Source organism: Pogona vitticeps, chromosome 7 (genome assembly GCF_051106095.1).
Source record: "Pogona vitticeps strain Pit_001003342236 chromosome 7, PviZW2.1, whole genome shotgun sequence".
NCBI classification, from domain to species: Eukaryota; Metazoa; Chordata; class Lepidosauria; order Squamata; family Agamidae; genus Pogona; species Pogona vitticeps.
Genome location: NC_135789.1, coordinates 32,266,080 through 32,285,991, shown reverse-complemented (window position 1 = coordinate 32,285,991; position 19,912 = coordinate 32,266,080). Strand labels below are relative to the sequence as shown.

The 19,912-nt window shown below is 53.7% G+C and overlaps 1 protein-coding gene across 7 annotated transcripts in view; it reads left to right on the top strand.

Annotated features, from left to right (window-relative positions):
- Window positions 1-19,912, top strand: part of ABR (ABR activator of RhoGEF and GTPase) — a 100,418-nt gene that overhangs the window by 69,009 nt on the left and 11,497 nt on the right. For 6 of the 7 annotated variants that reach the window (XM_078379178.1, XM_078379177.1, XM_072978647.2 and 3 more), the window contains 10 exons: window positions 2,654-2,706; window positions 2,925-3,065; window positions 3,411-3,532; window positions 4,453-4,618; window positions 5,009-5,131; window positions 5,877-5,952; window positions 6,938-7,042; window positions 8,032-8,106; window positions 8,549-8,646; window positions 9,899-10,030. In XM_078379178.1, the coding sequence (XP_078235304.1) occupies window positions 2,654-2,706; window positions 2,925-3,065; window positions 3,411-3,532; window positions 4,453-4,618; window positions 5,009-5,131; window positions 5,877-5,952; window positions 6,938-7,042; window positions 8,032-8,106; window positions 8,549-8,646; window positions 9,899-10,030 (1,091 nt within the window). Of the gene's footprint in view, window positions 1-2,653; window positions 2,707-2,924; window positions 3,066-3,410; window positions 3,533-4,452; window positions 4,619-5,008; window positions 5,132-5,876; window positions 5,953-6,937; window positions 7,043-8,031; window positions 8,107-8,548; window positions 8,647-9,898; window positions 10,031-17,177; window positions 17,571-19,912 lie in introns of those variants that run through there. The other variant, XM_072978653.2, reaches the window with a different exon arrangement.

The window sequence follows — 19,912 nt, the reverse complement described above, 5'->3', positions numbered from 1 at the left end:
TCGTGGTGGTGGTGCCAGGCGGGGACCGGGCAGGCGGGGGTGGCATTTCCTTTTGCCCCATTGAAGGGGGCGAATGCTTTCTTTTGGGGAGCACCCGACCCCCCCCTTACCCAATGCCAGCTGGGGTTGATCCCCTCTCCAAGTTGGAGTTTTCGAAGGGACTGTACAAGACGTGTCATTGGGGGTGTGTGTACATTTTTAACCATGGTTGGCACCGTTCTCTGCCCTGGGCATCTGCCTTTACGGGGGGCTGAAGACTTCCCCACCCCTCCAGGGTTGGGGAGGCTTCCGATGCTCCTGCCTCCTCACAAGGAGGCCTCAGCAGACCTCCCGCCTCACACTGGTGGACTCACTCGGGGAAACCTTTCCGAGGTTGACTCTGTACCCTTTTGGTCGCCTTCTGTTTCTGGGGAGAGCAGGAAGCAAGGCAAGCGTCCCGCCCGACAGGAGGGCTGTTTTGTCATCCAACCGTTCACACAGAACCCTTTCTCCCCCTCTGGAGGTACCATTGCATGCGCTGGGGAGCGTGACCCGCCGAGTGCGTGGCGTGGGCGAAGATCCTCCTTTTTCCAGCCCGCTTTGGAACGAGACTCGGTCGCTATTTCTGCCCGCCCGCCCTCCCACTTTCTTGATTTTAAATAGAGGAAGTGATTTGGGGGAAAGGGGAAAAATCCAGCCCGTCTGTCTGGGCAGGAAGGCAAATGAATCAAATGTCGGCGAGCGGTCTTGTGGAGTAAACGCTTCCCTGCCACTTGATGGTGGCGATTTGTCCTGTCCTGTTAGAGGGCGATAAAATCAACGCTTATCTTCATAACGTCCTTTTGTTTCCTGCTTCTCCAGTGTATGAGAGAGAGAGAGAGAGAGATGCATGCATGCAATTTTGCCTTGGGGGCCCCCCAAAAAAGCCTCGGGCGAACGCTTTCTTTTTTTTCTCATCTCAGAAACAAGACACTGGGGAGCAGAGGGGGGGGGAACTATTTTATTTTGCCGTCCTTCACCGGCGTCCTTAACCTAAATCCTAACGTAATAGACAGAATGTGGCGTTCCAGGAGGGCAGCCAGCCATGGCTCAGACAGAAAATGGTGACTTCACCTCTCCATGTGTGTGTGTGTGTGTGTTTGTGTAAAACAGCTTATACTACCATGTCTTGCCGAGCTGGGTGGGCGGGAGGGATTTAATTTAATTTATTTTTTTTTAAGTGCACTTGCAGAAAGCTGGGAAGACGGTGTATGGGTGCATGCATGTACAGTGCAATGCATATATATTTATTTCTGATTTTTAGTTCAAAGCACTCAAGGTATGAAAGGGTGGAGGAGGTTTAAAAAATATTCTTGGGAGAGGATTGTTTTGCAACCTCACGTTCCCCTTTTCTCCTGCTGGAGAGCAGCCTTCCCCTTTCAGGTCAAAAAGGATCAGAAAACCCATGTAGTGACTACGCTCACTATTCCCCCCCCCCCAAAAAAAAGGGGTGGGGAGTTTGGGGAGCCCTCAGAGAAGTTGTGGGCTGTCAGGTATTTTTATTTTTAATGAGTGGATAAGATGAAGATGGATAATACACATGTCCCATCTGCTGCCAAGGGGTGATGGGCATTGTAGTCCCAGGCTTACCAAGGGGTTATATGCCAGGTGTGTTAGCCTGGCTACACACCAGATGGACGGAGGCCTTCGTCCCCTTTTTCCAGAGGTGGTTGGACACCAGCTCCCATCGCCCCTCACCTTTCTTTAGGTTGGCTGGGGCTAATGGGAGTTGTAGTCTAAAACGATGGGAGGGCTCCAGTTTTTGTGTGTGTGTTTTTTTTACTTCAGGCTAAGAAGCATGCCAAAGGAGAGTGCGTGACAGGAAAGTGGGGTAGAAGGGCAGGAGGCCGGCGTTTCCATGGCGACGCTGTAGTCATCTTGGCTCCCTCGGGCCTCCTTGGCCAAGAGGAAAGAAAGGAGGGTCTCTGACATTTTGCCCCCCCCAAAAAAATTAGCAAGGTGCAAGTGACCGCTTGCCTTCACCCGGTTGGTACTCAGATACGCGGGCGGGTCCCAGCAGAAATACATGCCTTATTATGGGATGGGAAATGGCCCCTGGAGTCCACAGGGCGTAGCAGAGTCAGCCAGTCCACCTGCAGTCCGTCTTTCTTTATAATCAATAACAATGACAGATTATTTGCAACCTGCCTTTCCTTCACTAAGCTCAGGCGTGTACAGAGGCTTTAGGGTGGTGGGTTTTTTACTACAGCGCCCATAATCCCCAGCCAGGATGGGACTTGTAGTCCACGAAAGCAACTCTTATACAGTCTGCTTGTTTTCAGTGGAAGGGCACGGTTTATTTCGGCGTTAGACCCGATATTGTACACCTCTTAGGCTGGAGAGATGTTTATATTTCCAAACAATTTTTGCAGAATAAAAACCTTTTAAAATGACAAACGAGTCTCAAGGATCCGGAAAAATTAAACCACACCCTTTTTTGGCAGCTTTTCAGGACTGTTACAGGGTTTATATCCCCGCCTACATCTGAACCTATGAAGGGTTAAACGCCTGCGGCCCTTTTGCGTGTTTCTGGAGGGGGTGGAAATCGGAGGGAGCAGCAACACCCCCCAAAAAAAATCCCCCTGATCTTTGGTCTCTCATCAGCACCTCTTTCTCTCTCTTCCCCACTGAACAGCACTGCTGTACAAGCCGATAAACCGCGTGACCCGCAGCACTCTGGTGTTACACGTAAGTACACAAGAGAGACATTGTGCATATTTCACGACTGCTGGTGACACATGCGAAGCACACACACATCCAAAGAATCTGACCGGGGTGGTGGTGGTTCTGTATGTGCTGGAGACCGAACGCCAGGACATGTTTCCAAAGATCTTTGAGGCAGAAAGGGGCCCCCCGTGTGCAGATTTCGGGTTTTTAACAGGCGTTTCCTCTCTCGGGGGGGGCAGGACCTCTTGAAACACACCCCGTCGGACCACCCGGACTACCCGCTGCTCCAGGATGCGCTCCGCATCTCCCAGAACTTCCTGTCGAGCATCAACGAAGAGATTGACCCCCGGCGGACGGCCGTCACTACGCCCAAAGGGGAGGTACGCAGGCAGGCAGGGAGCGCGAGCAGCTGCCATGGGGCGGGGGGGGGGGAGAGACTCTGGAAGACAAAGTATTCTGTCTTGGCCAAGGGGAGGCAGAGTGTGGAAGAGTCTGGTTGCGTTCAAGTAGCTGGGCAAGGGCCGTCCCCAAAGCAGAGTTCAGAGGTAGTCTAGCCGCCCAGTGACCTCTCTGGCTTTGTAGCCCACGGTCCTGCCTCGACTCGAATGAGCCTCTCCTGCTGAATGTGGGGTGCCCTGTGTATTTGGGGGGAGGGGGTATGCGTGCTCAACTCTGACTCACACCTCTCGTTTTTTTCTTTTCTTTTCTTGCCCGTGTGCCTCCAGACGCGGCAGCTGGTCAAAGACGGCTTCCTGGTGGAGTTGGCAGAAGGTTCTCGCAAACTCCGCCATGTCTTCCTCTTCACTGACATGCTCCTTTGCGCCAAGCTGAAGAAAACCGGAGTGGGGTGAGGCCCAGGGAATACCAGGACGGGGGTGGGGTGGGGGGAAGCATGACGTGTGGGGTGGGCACCCTCCTAACCCGACGCATCCATGGCTTCCCTGCTGCCCCCGTGGGGGCTCTTGGACGTCCAGTCTTGGCCCCACAGCAAAGAGGGGATTCCGAGGCCATACGGTGGCCGTTGTTCAGACTGGCTGAGACGCAGAATTCATGGGCAAACCCAGCACGTTTCCAAAGCGGTCGCCGCCTTGGTCGGTCTCAGCCACTGGAGACACAGTAAAAAGAAAACAAACGGCGGTGATCCCTTAAAGGTGTGGCATCTTACTAAGTGGATTTTGATCCACAAACCTCACGTGGAAACAAATCTGTCAGTCTTCTTGGTGCCGCAACATTATGTCCTTTGGGTTTTTTTCCCCCCCAACCTGTTTTTTATTTTCATTTTGTCAATAAACTAAGCTAAAAGGACCTCTTCGCTCCTCGGATTACGAGGCACGATTGCGAGGTGTGTCAGCCATTCCCCAGGAATAGTTTTTCTGCTCCTTGGAGATTAAGTTTTAAAGTATTTTTAAACGTGTAATTTTTATTGTTATTTTTAAAAAAGAAGAATCGGCCTTCCCAGGGGTCTGGTTTTCTTTTAAAACGAGCGGCGTCTTTCGTCTCTCGTGTCAGCATAGAAGAAAATAAATTAAACTATAAAAGACATCCATTTTATAAACGGAGTGACTGGAAGTGATTTCCCATTCATGATGGGTTTAACTTGGAAAGGAAGGGCTCCCCGACGGGGGTCATGATCCAGCTTCAGGAGGCAGAGGGGTCCCCTTCGCTTAAACTGAGGCCGGATGGCTTTAGAGCAGGAGTTTTGTGGGTTGAACGGCACCGTGTGCCCCTCTCCCCCCCCCCCCATGAAGACCGTTGCTCCCGTTGTAGGAAACACCAGCAGTATGAGTGCAAATGGTACTTACCCCTGGCGGAGCTGGTCTTCCCGTCGCTGGAAGAGTCGGACTCGTGTCCACACGTCCACGCCCTGCCGGACCACGACTTGGAGGACATGAAAATGAAAATCTCCTCCATGAAGAGCGAGGTGCAGAAAGAGGTAGAGGCTCTCCTCCCATGTCATTGCTCTTTGTTCTTTTTGTACTGCTTTGGTGTCGGGCTTCTCGGGTGTTGATCCTGGCCGGGTCCTGAGGTCTCTCTTGCTCTCTGGCTGGCAAGAAGCGTTGCCTTTAAGCAGAGACTTTAAAGTCACAACATAAAAGGAAAAGGCTATGAGGAGGGAAGAGGAAAACAAGCCAGCTCAGCCGCCAGCTCTGGAATTCCGTCACAACCAGCTGGAGCAGAAACAGTTCAGGGGCAATAACAGGAAGTCTGGTGGCTTGTGCCTTTTGGCAGCTTTTTCAAGCGTTCAGTCCCAGTCCCGTTGTGCAAAAAAAGGTCGACAGGCTCGGTTTGGCAGCCACGGCGCTTTCTCCTTTTTCCTCTGTAGAAGGCCAACAAAGGGCAGAGCCGAGCCATGGAGCGCCTCAAGAAGAAGATGTTTGACAATGAGTTTTGGCTACTCTTGAACTCCCCGTCCATCCCCTTCCGGATCCACAGCCGCAATGGGAAAGTAAGGAGGAAGGGGGTCTGGTGGAGGGACGAAAGCGGGAGGGGGCATAAAAATGTTGGGGTATCTCCCCTGTCACTGGGAGACAGGCAGAATGGAAATGTGAAAAGTAAATCAATATTGTTGGAAATAAACTCTCACCAACCAAAATAATCCAGCTATAACTGTGACACGAAAGGCATTCCTATTGCTGAGTACAGACGTTGCTCAGATAATTATAAAATACAGAGAGAGGTGGTGAAAACATTATACAGTAGCAGTTGTTTTAAACAGTGACTAAAACATTCATGCTAAAATAACTGTTGGCCCTCCTACAAGGAAAACAGACAACAGTCATCATTCCACAAGTCTGCTTTGTAATAAAAACTGGGCATTTCCCCCCCCCCTCCCCAGGCAGCTTCCACGTTCCACTGGCCTCCCGTGTGCCACCGGGATGAGAAACGCTTCTCTAGAGGTGTTGGCTGGTGACTCCAGGTTCCTTGGAGTGAGGGAGGCTGTGAATCCACTCTGGGTTTTACTCCACAGTTTTGCAGGAGGTCTCCAAGGTGCTGAAAAGAGTCAGTTTGATGCAGCGCCTAAACTAAAGGCGAGGCCAAAACATGGAATGGAGTTGCAGCCCCTCTGAAGTGGGAGTCGCATCAACCTCTGCTTCTTTGCTCTTCTGTAGAGCTTTTCGGGGGAGAAGGGGCAGGTGCAGAGATCCTCTCCGGGACCCACCCAGGCTTGACGGCATCTTGTTTCCTTCTAGAGCTACCTGTTTTTATTGTCCTCTGACTATGAGCGGGCCGAGTGGAGAGAAGCCATCCAGAAGCTGCAAAAAAGAGGTGAGGAATTATTTCATGATTGTGCCCGTCTTAGCGAGTAGAGTCTTTCTTCGCGTCTGAACGCGTGGTTCAAGAATGGAGGTTTCGGGGGGGGAGGGGTTGTCCGGCCGATGCCCTCCTCCCTTCCTTGGCCTGCTACCAAATCCCACTGCTGCAGAAAACTCTTCTTTTGCCTCTGGGTCAAACAAGAGGCCTGCAGTGCCCCACAAAAGCCAAGGGTTTCCAGGTTTAGAGCTCAGAAACGCAGTCAGTTCCGCTTTCTCCCAGACATGGATTCTTGAAACCTTGTGGTCCTCCTGCCTGGAATATGGAGAAATGTTTCCGTTCTGTACATTTTTTGCCAACGCGGCCCTGCTTTGCTTCCTCCAGCAAATTCTGTGCTGGAATGCCAGTGGCTGGGTTGCCCCTTTGATTCAGTCGCTGAAGGGCCAACCGATCCTGTTTGTTCACTAGCCCTCCTTCCTCGAAGCTTCCAGACCGAAGGAACGGGGTCGGCCGTAGCTGTCCTGTCCTGTGGAGGGCGAAGAGGTGGCTCTTCTCATTAAAAAAGGGGCGGCCACCCCAATTCCAGCTCTCATGTAGTGAGCATTCCAAAGCGGACTCGTGGGAGTGAAGCGCCCCAAACGCTGGGCCTCGATGGAAGGCTCTGTCCAAGTTTCTTCCACTCAATTTTTTTAAAAAAATTCCCAAGTTCTTTCCATCCTCGAGAAGAAAATTTGTCTTAAAGTTTTACCCCCACAGGAGCTGAAATGGAATCCTTGCCCATCTTTAGGAAACGGTAGAGCCTTTGCCAAGGGCGACCCTTTTTTGTCCTGGAATGAGGGCCTTTCGTGTCCACCCTGGGAGACTTGAAGCTCTTTCTGCCCTAATCCCTAGACAGACCCACCCTGGTTTCCACTTCCTTCTAGCCAATCACACATTTTAACCTGATTCCCCCTCGCGCATTCCCCCCCCCGCCCCACCTTTCTGCCTTTCCTGGGACCAGACCTCCAGACCTTCGTGCTGAGCTCCGTGGAGCTGCAGGTGCTGACGGGTTCCTGTTTCAAGTTGCGCACCGTCCATCACATCCCCGTCACCAGCAATAAAGACGGTGAGTAACGCCTTCGCCCCATGTCTCCCGGTCCGGCAGCCGCTCTGCGCCCGGCTCCTCCGTGTCTTCCCTGTCGCTGTGGAGGATAGGTCGGCCGAAACATTTCCCAGACCTTTGTCTGCCTCTTAGAACAAAACTCAACCAGAGCGATGTGGCCGAGAACGGCTAGGGCTGGACAGGCATCAGGTTTCCCAAGTAAAAAGGGGGAGACGTGCATTTACCCACTCCTAGTTGGACATGTTGAACAACCTCCCACAGTTGTGCGGTCTGCAGAGCCGGAAGGGACCCTATGGATTGTCAAGTCCAGGCCCAGTGGGGGTATCAGGCCTGCTTTGTCTGTGGATGGGTGGCCACCCCCCAATCTCTGCTGCCTGTCAGAGCTGGCCGTCCTCGCCTAGAGGGATCTCCAGGTCTCAGACTCCGGCTAAGGTGCTGCCGGCGGTTATCCGGAACCCTGATTTCTGAAGCTCTTGCGCCACTAGAGGGCAGCACAGAGGCCAGGAAGGGCTCCGGAGGCACTTTTCCCTTCTCCCTCCTTATACCGGCTTTAGTGCATTCCCCCTCATCCGCTCTCGTTTCTTGGCCAGCCCGGGCTCTGCTGGCGCCGTGGCCTTGCATCTTCGGTGGTTTCCTTCTCCCTCCAATGAATGGCGGCAACTTCTTCCTCAAATCGAAATGGGTTCTCTCATCCATTCGCGGCCATGTTACTCGCTCTAACCGAAGGGTGCGTTCCCTGATGAATTCTCTCTGCAGCCTGAACAGTTTCCCCTTTAGCTTGTCACAGCCTTTCTTTTTATGAATTGTTGCCATTGTGGAAATAAGCCCATACAAGGACCAGAATCCTATTGATGTTTGTGCAACTTGTCGTGGCTGATAGTGGATGATTTATGAGGTGTCGAGGCAGGTCCTGATCATAATACAATAAGATTCGGGCCATCAAGAAATAATTTAAGAGCCAATCTCCCTCTGCCTTCTTTGTTCCTCCGCAGATGATGAATCGCCGGGGATGTACGGCTTTTTGCACGTGGTCGTCCACTCTGCCACGGGCTTCAAACAGTCTGCCAGTAAGTGTCTCTCACACACACCCTCCTGAGTTTTGTGTCTTCAGCTGAGTTTGTTTAGTGTGAATTGAACCAGCTCCATGGAGGAGAGAGTGCCGGACTAGGGCGGCCCGGCTCCTTTCTGCTGACCAGGCGGTAACCCTGGCGCTGCTGTCTCGGCAGCGGAGGGTCCGACTAAGGCACTAAGGGGAACGTCTGTTCCCTCAATTGAAGGAATCTGCAGGTGAAGAGAAACTAAATATGCACATACGTACATGGACCGTTGTCTTCCATTTCTCTTTGGAAGGAACCCCCTCCCTCCTCCCAGACAGATCGGACTGTGCCCGGGAGGGAGGGAGGGAGGGAGGGGAAGAGCCCAGTGGGATCCCATCCTGAGAGGAGGGGAAACACACACACACACACACTTTTCCTGGGCTGACGTTATATCTTTCCTCCCCATTCTCAGACCTGTACTGCACATTGGAGGTGGACTCTTTCGGGTACTTTGTCAGCAAAGCCAAGACGCGGGTGTTCCGGGATACGACCGAACCCCAATGGAACGAGGTGAGCAAGCGGGTTGGGGTGTGTGTGGAGAGGGGCATATGTGCAGGCACTGCTGGAAGCCCCCCCCCAAGAGCTTTTCTGACATTAGATCTGGTCCCTGCCCCTTGTCGTTGGGAGATGAGGTGTGCCTCAAGGCCTGTTTGCAGCCAAGACGGCAGCCTCAGAACGTCCCGGTCGCTCCAGGAATGCATGCGCAGGGGGCTTTCCCCTTCGTGCCCCAGAATGAACGCCGTCCTTCCCCCCCCCCCCCGCATATTTGGACTGAAAGGAGAACCTTTGGGTTTGTTCTTCAGCAAAATAAAGGCAGGGTTTGGGGCACTTCCCCCCCCCAATCCACAGGGCCTTCCCATCTTGGCCCAGATAATGAGCCGATGGTGGGTGGCTGGAAGGCTCTCTCTGCATGTCCTCAGAGGTGCTCTTTTTGTCTTGCTTGATGAGCAAGGCAATCTTTCATTAAAAAAAAAAAAACATAGGTTCTGGCCGACACTTCCTGGCCTCTGGCTGAAAAGAGGACCTGCCTCGAAGGAAGGCAGGCTTGGTGGGGGGGAGGGCAAAGAACAGGGTTTCTATGCAAGCTTAAGAATCCCTCCTTTGTGGTTTGGACACAACCCTCTGAGACATTGCCCTCCCTTGGCCTCCACCCTCTCATTAGGTGTGGCAGGTTTATCCAAGAAATCCTGCGATGCCTGTTCAGTCAGCAGAGAAAGTGAAATGAGTCGATGCAGCGTTTATTCTGACAAGCTGATGATGCTCTGGAAAACAAACCCATTTTCCACCCATTTTTCCCACTCCTTAGCTCTGTCCGGTGCCTCCCCCATTTTATTTCCCGAACCTTTTTGACTTCACTCCTCCCTGGTTTGTTTTCTTTTGGTATTTGTCAAGATAGAGAAGACTAGAGTGGAAAAGGATGTTTGAGAAAAGCAAGAAAAACAGCTTTTAAAATGTCAGTGCTGTTAAAAAATAGTACCAAAGCAGCTGTAGTTGAAAGGAGACCTGAAAAGTTTTCTAGAAAGATGTGACTTTTCGAGCAAGGATCGAAATGGTGGCAAAATAGGAGACGGCCTGTTTCACGTGGCAGGGAGTTCCGCAAGCTTGGGAGCCCCTCTGGAGGAAACCCCACCAGAGACACATCTGGAGCCCATTCTGCCAGTCTCCAGCTTGTCTCCATTTCTCCACCTCCTCTGTCCTTGCTCTCCTGGGCTCTCACTTATCCGCCCCACCCCCCATTGCTCTGCCCCCCAACCCCCTGCAGGAATTCGAGATCGAATTGGAAGGGTCCCAGACGTTGCGCATCCTCTGTTACGAGAAGTGCTACGACAAGAGCAAGATGAACAAGGACAACAACGAAATTGTAGACAAGATCGTGGGCAAGGGACAAGTCCAGGTAAGGAGGGCGATGCTTGTGCGAGAGGAACACAAAAAATCAGGATGGGAGGGAAGGAAAACCTTTTGAAACCAGGCCATGTTCTTAAAAAATATAATGAAATAAGGTATTTTGGTGTGACTTTCCTTGAAGGAGAAATCTCAGTTTTAGAACGCGTCGCTTGTGTTGGGGTTTCTCGCCGGCAGAAAGCTAGCCTGTCGGGGGAGAGACAGGTTAACATTCCAGAGCTGATGTGCTGACTTGTTTTGCATTGCTTAAGTTGTGTGTAGTAATTGTGATATGTGTTTATTTGGGAAAATACCGGTGAAGATAACAGGATGAACTGGAAGGAATCCAGCCTTCTCTAGCGCCAGACAGCGTTTCTGTTCCGTCGTCCTTTCCTTCTGTCCAATGTGCTGAGATATAGAATCCTGCCTTCCTTTTAAATATAAATTTCTCTTAGAGCTCTGGGCCTGGGGCTAGGATCTCTGCTCCCCGTTCTCTCCGGATCCTTCTTTTCCTGGGTTCTGCCTCCCCCTCCCTCTCCACCCAGAACGCCGTGTTATCAGAATTTGGCTCTCAGTCTGGCTTAAGGCTGCAGAGCCGGGGGGGTGTGGGTGTGGGGTGGGGGTGGCCCAACCTGCCTCCGGAGGGCTGCCAGCTTCCGACTGTACGGCATCCAGGAGCTTCCTTGTGGGCGTCTTTTCCTTCCCGTCTAGCAGGCTGGGGTTTTGTCTGGGTTTGGGTTTTTCTGCTTCCAGCTCCATATGGACTTGGGTGAATTCTCCAGGGCCGAGCCCATGGGGGTATCTCTGGCTTCCACTGAAATGGGGGCTCAACGTGCAGAAGCCAGTCTGGCGTCTGCCTCCCACGTTTCCCATCGTTTTTAGTGACTTTGACCCGTTCGTCACAGACTTTACACTGGGAGATCCGGCGGTGTTCTTCTGGAGATGGGCAGATTTTTCTCTTCGTTCCTTAAAAGTCAGTTTATCAAACAGAGTCTGTCTTTGCTTTCGTGAAGTAAACCCTGGGAAAGAAATTCCCTGCTACCCTCTTTTGCCTGAAGCCGTCTGTAGTTGTGAAGCAGAGGTGGGGACTGGGGGCGCGCACCACCCCACCACCCCTGGCCCTTTGTGGCACTCACACACACCCCTAAAAAAAAGATACCCCCCGGTGTTCTTTGTGGAGTGTGGGAAGCAATTGGGAGGTGTTTCCAGGAGACCTCCCACTCTCCTCTTTTTTTAAAAAACTTCAAACATATATTTCGGACCACTAAAGGGTGAAAAGGGATTTTGACATTTACAAATCTGTTTAAAGAATTTTTCTTTTAATTTTTTTAGGTGTGGGAGTCTGGGGAGTGCTTGGTGTGCCTTAGAGGGGTCCCAAAGATGCCACAGAGCTTAGCAGAGAGCAGCAAAGCCAGGCCTCACTGGGGCTGCAGGGAGGTAGAGCGTTTTGATGAGCAGGAAGGATCCCTGCCCTCTCCCACCCCCCCACCCCCGGTCTTTCGTGTTCCCTCTGGTCTTAGCTGCTAACCTCACAGTGGCTGCCCTGGGCGAGGTCTCTCCTCAGCAATCTGTGGCCCTTGTAATGCAAAGCATTTTGCAGTTGCTTCTGAATGGGCACTGAAGAGCCGTTGGCTTTGCAAAAGACCCGTTCCTTGTGGAGATTACTATGGATTGAGCGGTTATATTGTTAAAAATCACTTCAGTGCTACATTTGAGACCGGCCATGGACACATGAGTATGAGGTTCTGCCTTGCTGGATGGCCAAACTTCAACCTTTTACTACGAAACCGCCCAAATTCATCTCTGTTTGTGTCTTTAAGTGCCCTTCACATGGGCCAGATTACTGCCTCACTCAATGTTTGGTTCTTCCAAAGGTTTATTTCTTTGTGCTACTTTTTTGTTGTTGTTTAATTACAATAGGCTGATTTTTCAGGCACCGCTCCCAAAAAGGTTGCTTATATCATAACAAAAACGAACAAACACAATTAGAGCTCAGTTCCAAAACTTGGTTTAGAACAAAAACCACATCATTTGACAGCAGAAAACAATTATGTTAGAAACACAGGCTAGTTAAAAGTAAATAAAACAGTCATCTGGTGAAAAAAAAATTAAAACACTTTAAATGGCTCCATTGGGCTCTTGCAGTGGAAGAGGGCCGAATGGAAAAAGTGAGCAGAAGTAAAGGAGTTTTTAAAAGCTTGTTTGAATGTATGCAGGGTCAAACCACACATACTCCGTATGTGCAGGGAGTTCCACAGGCGAGACCCCTCTTGCCTACAAGGCTGACAAATGGAACAGTGTTCTAGGCGAGGCCTGCGAAGAAGCCCATGTGCAGGGAGGCAGACCACGTTCTCCGAATTAATGATGTTGGAGAGAATACACAACTGCGCCTTCTCCAGCCCTGGCATGAGCAGATTTTATAAAGCTCTCTGTCCCTGAAAGTTCGGGCCTTCCAGATTGTTAAGAAGTTAAAAGACAGTGAAGGAAGCTGACAGGGAGAGGGGGGGAAAAACCCCCATGATTCGTCTGAAACGGGGTGAGAGCTTTGCAGGCGTCCCGGTCTGCCAGAAAGACCAACAAGGGGGTCCTAGATCCAGCTGAGCCTGGACTAACGCCCGGAGGCCAAAATGAGGAAACTGAGGCTGCCACACTTTGTCTGATGAGGGTTTGGGCGTATTTTTCGGAGCTGTTTGGAACGGCCCAAGCCCTACATGGCGAAATGGGAGCTGGATCGAGGCGAGGGAGCCCGGGTCCATAACTGGGGGGGGGGGCAAACCTAGGGAAGAGCATTGGCCTTTTTCTCTGCCTGGATCCGGATGCCAACGATCCGGAGGGTTTTGAATCTGGCCATCCTTGCCCTGGCCTCTGCCGCCATAGGGAGAGAAGCGGCGCTGGTGGAAATTCTCCCTTCCCCTGGAACCGCAGAGACGTGCGCCTCTCCCAGCCCTCGACAAGGGTGACAAGGCGAGGTGGGTGGGGAGATTCACCCTCCCGGTCCTGCCTTTTGCCATCACTTGCCTCCCGGTGATTTTATTCCTCCCCTCCCGTTGCGCTAGCAACGGTTGCTAGGAGAACCGCTGAGCTTTGCTCTGATTGGACGAGGAGGATCCCAGGAGCTGAGCGAGAGATTTTGGGACAGGCGTGAAAAGGATGCCTGCTAGACGCAGGCGGAGAAGGATGGTAGGAGAGGCATCTAGTTGGGTGATACGGGAAGGGAAGGCTGCTACCACGTTCATAATGTTCTCTTCGGGGAGGAGTGTGTCCGTGCGAGGGGTGAAACCGGGATGGCCTTTGGTGCTCATACCAGCTTCTAGCCCAAATTCCCCCTTAACTCCTAGTACTTCCTTTTGAATCGTGAGTTGTATTTCCACCCCCAGCTTCCCTCCAGTCCTCTCAAGCTCCAGGCCTGGGCAGCTGCGCTTTTTCTCAACCACAACCCTGTATGGTCGTCCTGAGCGAGAAAGAGGGGGAGAATGGGTGGCCCGAAGCCACCCCATGTTTCACGGCTAAGCGGGGGCTCGAAGCACAAAACGACAGTCTTGCAGGGGTGTCTCTGTGTGTGTGTGCGTGTGTGTGTGCGTGTAAAGACTGGCGCCTTTTAAGCGCGTGCAAAAGACACGTGTCTGGTTTCCCAGATGGGACAAGACGTAATCGCTCAAAATCCTCCCAACAATTCCCTAGCCCAGATCCAAATAGCTGTGTGAGTCCTGGGGGTGGCGGGGGGAGGGAGCCTTAGGAATCCAGGGACCCTCCGGAGGCCGGCCACCGCCAGGAGGAGGGAGGGAGGGATGGCATCTTCGAACCATTCCCGGCTCTGGTTGGGTGGAAGGGCCGACAGGGTGTCGGGTGAGAGAGGCGGCGAGGCACCGCAGGGCTGTGGGGAGCCTTTTTTTGGGGGGGGAGAAACGGGGCTGTTTGGATGGCCGGCGGAGGCCTTCTCCCTCCTCATATGCCCAAACAGGACCCGTCCAAATGCCAAAGCAGTTAGGAATGAAGAGTTTTCTGTTGTTACAGCAGCAGAATATTGTTATTTAATTTATTTACTCACAATATTTCTATGCCTCCTTCCACCTCCAAAAGGACCGCAGGCTTGATAGGAAAATAAACATGACATTATAGGTTGATTGCCCCAGATTCCTGCTTTTTTCCCCACCAAAGAGTTTGCCTCCTCCCTCCCCCCCCCCGACCTTTCCATGGCTGGGAATTTTCCCTCCCTGGCTGTGGGGAGCGTCAGGTCGGCAAACCGGCACAACCTGTGTCTTATCGGGACCAGGGCCAGATGAAGATGCGCCGAGACCTTGAGCTGCCGTGAACTGAAGAAATGCCACTGAATGGCAGAAATATGTGGATCGGTTTCGCCAGGGTTTGGGCAGCTGAGGGGAATCTGGGACCTTGAGCTTAGCTTGTGGGGAAAGCCAGTCCAGCTGGGGGAGGGGGTCCAGCAGAGGCACCCAGGGGTGGACCAGGGAGAGCCGGCCGCTGGGTGTCATTTTACCTCCTTCTCCAACCACCCAGCGTCCTCTCTTCTCTCTCCAGCGCCTTCCCAGTGTTTCCTTTTTTCAGGGAGGGGAAACAATTCGGCCATCCTGCTGCTGGGATTTCCTTTCCCAAAAACCTCCCCTCCTCACACACACCTCTTATTTCTCTCTCCTCCTTCTCCTCCTCTTTTTTTAAAAAATCACTGACCGGGCCCCCTGCAATGGGAAGCAGATGTCTGTGGGGCTTGTGGGCTGGTTGGTCGTGGCGGGACCCTCCACCCCTCTCTTCCTCCCTCCCTCCCTCTTCTGTGCTGGCTTGTAAATCACGCACAGGGGGACTGCTAGGTAAATCAACCTCTTCTCCCCCCCCCCCATTTTCTTGGGAAGCAGCCAGCAGGAAAAAGCTGCTTCTCACAAGGAGGACATAAATGTTTGCAGGCGTCCTGCGCCCCACCAGGCTTCGGGTGACCTTCGCTTTCAGAAACAGTACCTCTGTGTCACGTACAAAGTGTGTTTCTTCCAGTGCTGCATCATTCCAAACAGTTAATGCTCTTGTAAAGCAGGAGACAGAGGTTCAAGAGACCACGTCTGGTTTTTTGGGGTGATACGTAACTCCCAGCTGGACACCCAGAGAAGTGACTCTCCAGTTTCGAGTTTGTGCAAACAGTGCTTTATTTATTTATTTATTTATTTAATTTATATGCCGCCCACTCTACCCAGAGGTCTCTGGGCGGCTTACAATAATTAAAATTCAATACAATAAAATGACTAAAATACAATTAAAATTGCCATCATCAGGACCCACAGTTGTTATTTCAATTAAAAGCCTTCTGGAACAGGAAGGTTTTGACCTGGCGCCGAAATGTCATCAACGTCGGCGCCAGACGAATTTCAGTTGGGAGGGCGTTCCATAGTCTGGGGGCAGCTGCCGAGAAGGCCCTTTGTCTACAAGCCATCCCTCTTACCTCTTTGAGGGATGGCTCTTTCAAAAGAGATCTTAACTGCCGGGTAGACTCATATGGAAGGAGGCGGTCCTTCAAGTATCCATGAATGTGAACTGGGCAAAATCCTGGGGCCAGCTGCACTGTTGCACCAACTGGTAAGACTCAAGAGGCCTCGGATGGGTTGCTTGCCTCTTTCTGAACAACCCGGCGGCCCTTGCTTTGTTGCTTTTCTGCAGAGGCCATTTATATAAATTAGGCAGCGCCCAAGGAGAGAGAATAAAAACAAACCGTACTTCTTGTTTTGTGCTTGCCTGGAGTGGGAGAAGCTTGCAGGACTGGAAATGTCCTTGCTGATAGTGACAGCAATGCCGTTGCTGCCCTTCCAGGGTGCCCCCCCCCCAAAGTCTCACCCGGGGCAGCCGCCCCTTCCTGTCTAATGGCAGGACCGTCCCCAGGCTTGGAGGGTGGGGGCATCCCCCCCCCCCCGCCTGTGGGCCGCAGCCATTTGCTTCTCATTTAGGAGGGAATGCGGAGAGTAAACAGAGGCCCTCCCGCTGCCACCGCTGGGGAGGTTAACTCGTGGCGTCCTTTCTGACGAGGGGGGGGGCAAGAGCACAGGAGAGCTGGAGCCATCCATCACAGGGTGGATTTTAGAAGTTATTGACAGGGCAAAGCCCTGGGGCTCTCTCTGTGCCCAGGACTAGTTGGCGCTCTCTCCCTCTGTGTGTGTGTGCATGTGTGCTTTTCCATGGGATGCAGTAGTTAAAAAGTCTGACTTTGTAGCTGCACACATGTGGTTTGGGCTGGGCTGTCTGGCAAGGTGCAAATTCCAGCTGTTTCCCTCACCCCCCTCCAGTACCTGTTTCTAGTGCATGGACAGTGTGAGCATGCGCACCTGCCTGAGCCCCTCTCTCTCTACAGCTGATCCTTGGGAGGACACGGTTGACTTTTTCAGAAGCTGCGCTCTTTGCCGGAAGGAATAGCTGCCTTTTCTAACGAATCACGTCATCTGGTTCCCAAGGCAGGTCTCCTGGCTGTCTTCATTTAGCCTGGCATTTTCCATGATCGACTGGACTGCAACCCCCATCATCCCCAGACACTGAGTGTTGGCTACGGAATGGAAAAGGAGCTGTTGCCAGGAGACGGCTTCTCCCTTGCAGGGTTTAAAAAAAAAAAAACCCTATGTATAAACTTCATAACCCGTGTTTTGGATTCCTTTTTTCCTTCTCCCTCTCCATGGCCTCTCCTTGTGTGTTGTGACCTCTGGACTTTTGTAACCAGAGTCCAGGAGACACACTTTTGCCCAAAAGCGGGCATGAAACGGTGGCTTTTGTTGCTGGGGATTTTGGGAGCCGTAGTCCAAGATGTTCCTTTTCCAAGCCCTTCTTTAGCCGCCATTTGGTTTGGTCAGACCCTTCCGGGCAGAAAGCATCTGGCCAGCTGCTGGGAAAGAGACAGATGGCCAGCCGGCCGGTCCCTCAAAGCCCCGGGTCTGAGCCGGGCACAGTCTATACGTTCTCGGTCCCTGCCTTCTGTCCGCTTTGGGATGGGTGGGGGGGAAAGAGAGCAGAGCCATGCCATCTGGGTTTTGAAGGCGGTGGCAAGGGAGGGGTTAACCTGGGAAGAGTTGGGGAGGAAGGGGGACGGAGCAGCGGAGCTGCTGCTTTCGGAGAGCTCCCTCCCTCCCTCCCTCCCCCTGCACCAACCCAGGAAGATGCTGAGCTGAAGCGGCGCTCCTTCCCACAAGGCGTGGAGTCTGCGGGACGCCTCCACCCTCCGAGCTCTGCCCGGCCGGCCGTGCGGGCCCAAAAGGACGGGGATCCCCCCCCCTTTGCTAGCTGTCCGTTGCTGCCACACACCCACCCTCCAGCCCCTGCCCGGCAGCTGCTCCTTGGAGGAATCGCCCTTCCAGGGGGGACAGAGAGAGAGAGAGAGAGAGCGCGCACACACACACACCCGGGCCATGACGGAGGTTCTGGTGCAACCCGACTGCCAGCTCAGCCGGGCTGGCGAGCGTCTGACCCGCTGCTCGCTGGACAGCCTGGAGGACTCCCCGGGAGAGGGCAAGCGGGCCCCCAACACTGGCGCCCGGCTGTGGGGCAGAGTGCGCAGCAAGCTGCTTCGACAAAAGGTGCCCCCTAAGCCTCTGGGGTCTCGTTAAATGGGGTGGGGGTGGGGAAGGGGGGGGAGAAATAGGCTCCATCCTAAGAGGAGTGGGGTGGGAGGGAAAAACCCGGTCGGCTCTGTCTGTTGTGGGTCTAAATTCCTTCCACACCGCGCTCTGTTTATCTGGGGGAGCTGAGCTTCCACCCAAAGCTGCTCTTGGGGGGGGGGTGTCTGTGTGTGGAGGGGTCATCTAAGAGGGGCTGAGTTTGCTGTTCCCCGATCTGGCTCCTTGCACCCTTTGCTGGTTCACAGAGAGGCGCTTGTAGGTTGCGTGCGTTGGGAAGACCGGCGGACGGAGGGGTTTCTGGGAGTGGTGGAAGAAAAAAGGCCCTTTGATCCCCCTTCTTGGGCCAGTCTGGCTGCTCTCGGGGTGTCTCAAAGGGGGGGGCACCTCTGCTTTCTTTTTAAGGGTGGGTTTGTTTTCGCTTTGTTTTTCAAGAGAAACAAATGTACAAACAAGACCCTATAGGATACTCCGTCAGTAAACTACACAAAGTGAGACGGGTCCTTCCCAATGAGCAGGAAAGCAGATCCTAAGCGCCCGTCGAGTGCAAAATACATCTGACAAAATAAGTCTCGACACTTATAAACTTGCGCAGTCAAAAGCGGACGTCCCCACGGTGACTTCCTGAGAAACGGAGGCGCCTGCTTCTGCTGGGGAGTCGCCTTCTCTGGCCTTGTTTCAAAACGCTGCAAGTGTTGGGGTCGTGTAAGGTTCTGGTGTGGGAAAGGGAGATGCGCTCTGCCCATGGGCAGAGGCTGCTCCTTCCTCTGCGGTGCCTCGGGCTGAGATCTTCCACTCGCTTCCCTCCCGGCATGACTGCAGGGTCTAGAGCAGCTCACCATGAGGCCTGGGTTCAAATTCTGCTCCTTTAGGAGCAAGAAGGGCTCTCGAGGTGAAAATGTGTTGTCTTTGTGGCGCTTGCGTGGAGGAGGCGATGGCTTGGATCCGCTGGCCGTACCCGTGGCCCAGCCAGACTTCCACACACACACGCACCCCCCTCCCTCGCCTGCCTTTGCTCTTCTTCCCCGGCCTGCTGACACACAGGGAATGTGAGACCAGCTGTGTGTGCAAACTTCACCAGCGCTAGTGAGCTAGCTGTGCCTTCCGGGTCCTTTTGAAGGTGACCGTGGAAGGCGGGGGGGGGGGGAGGAAATGCTGCCCTCGGGCGTTCCAGGGGATGGGTCCATCAGGGGCCTCTGGTGCCAGGCCTGTGGCCTCGCCCACCGTCCACCCTCTGCGTCCTCCCCTGTCCTGGGATCCTTCTGTAAGAGCCAAAGGTCTGGAGTGCTCCCTAGCTCCACGTTTTGAGGATCCCTGGCTCGGAGGCCTGGGCTGTGATCTGGGGAAGATGATACCCCCCCCCCCCCCCGGTGTCTGCTTTGCTGGCGCTCGGGAGCAGAGCCCTTGCTTGGCCCGGTGAAGGGCCCAGGTCTGATCCCCAGCGTCTCCTGGAAGGGCTGGGAGAGGAAACCCAGCGAGGCTCCTAGAAAACTGCTTTCCCCCCCCCACCCAGTCCATGGGGCGGAGGCTATGTCCCCCCCCCCCCGGTTGCTTAAGAGGTGGAGCAGGGGCCCCTCTCTCCATTCTGCTTGTGGGGCTGCAACGGTGCTCAGGGCAGCTGCTCGCTTCCTGACAGAATGAAGGGGGGGCCGCCCCCAGCGACTCTCCGGGAGGGGATCCAAAGGGAATAATCACCCCTAGGAGTCAAGGAAGGCCCCCCCAGAGCAGAGCCCCAAGGGGTGGGGGGAGGAAAAGGCAGCACGCCCCCACCCCCGAGTGCCAACGAGTGGCCTGATTGTGAGAGCGACACCCACTTGTGCGCCCAAGGGCCCTTGCGTCCTGTTCCTCTCCCGTTCTGGACGCGGCTCCCAGCATCTCCGGGTGGCGGTGGTGGTTCTTCCTGAAACACCATCTCTGCAATCTCTCTCTGTGTTGTGTGTGTGTGTGTGTGTGTATATGTGTGTAGGGGAGAGGGGTTTGGCAGTTGTTGCTAGGGCGGTGCTTGTGCAACAGGTGGCTGGGCTTGTTGTCCATGGAAATTGGCACCGGGCCCCCTCCTCGGAAGGCAGCAGCTGTCCCCTCCTCGCTTGTGCTCGTCCTCCTCCTCCTCCGGGGGGGGGGGAACACAGCCAGCCTGGTTTTAGAGACGGGGGGGGGAGGTTGCTGGCCTCCCCAACTCCTCCTTCCCACAGGGCCACCCGAGGTCAGCATTGGTACCTCTTGCATCCCCTGCAACGGTTTCAAAGGTCCCCCTGGCCCTGGCAGAGGTCTCGGGGTCCCTCCTCCTTTCCTTCCATCCTGTG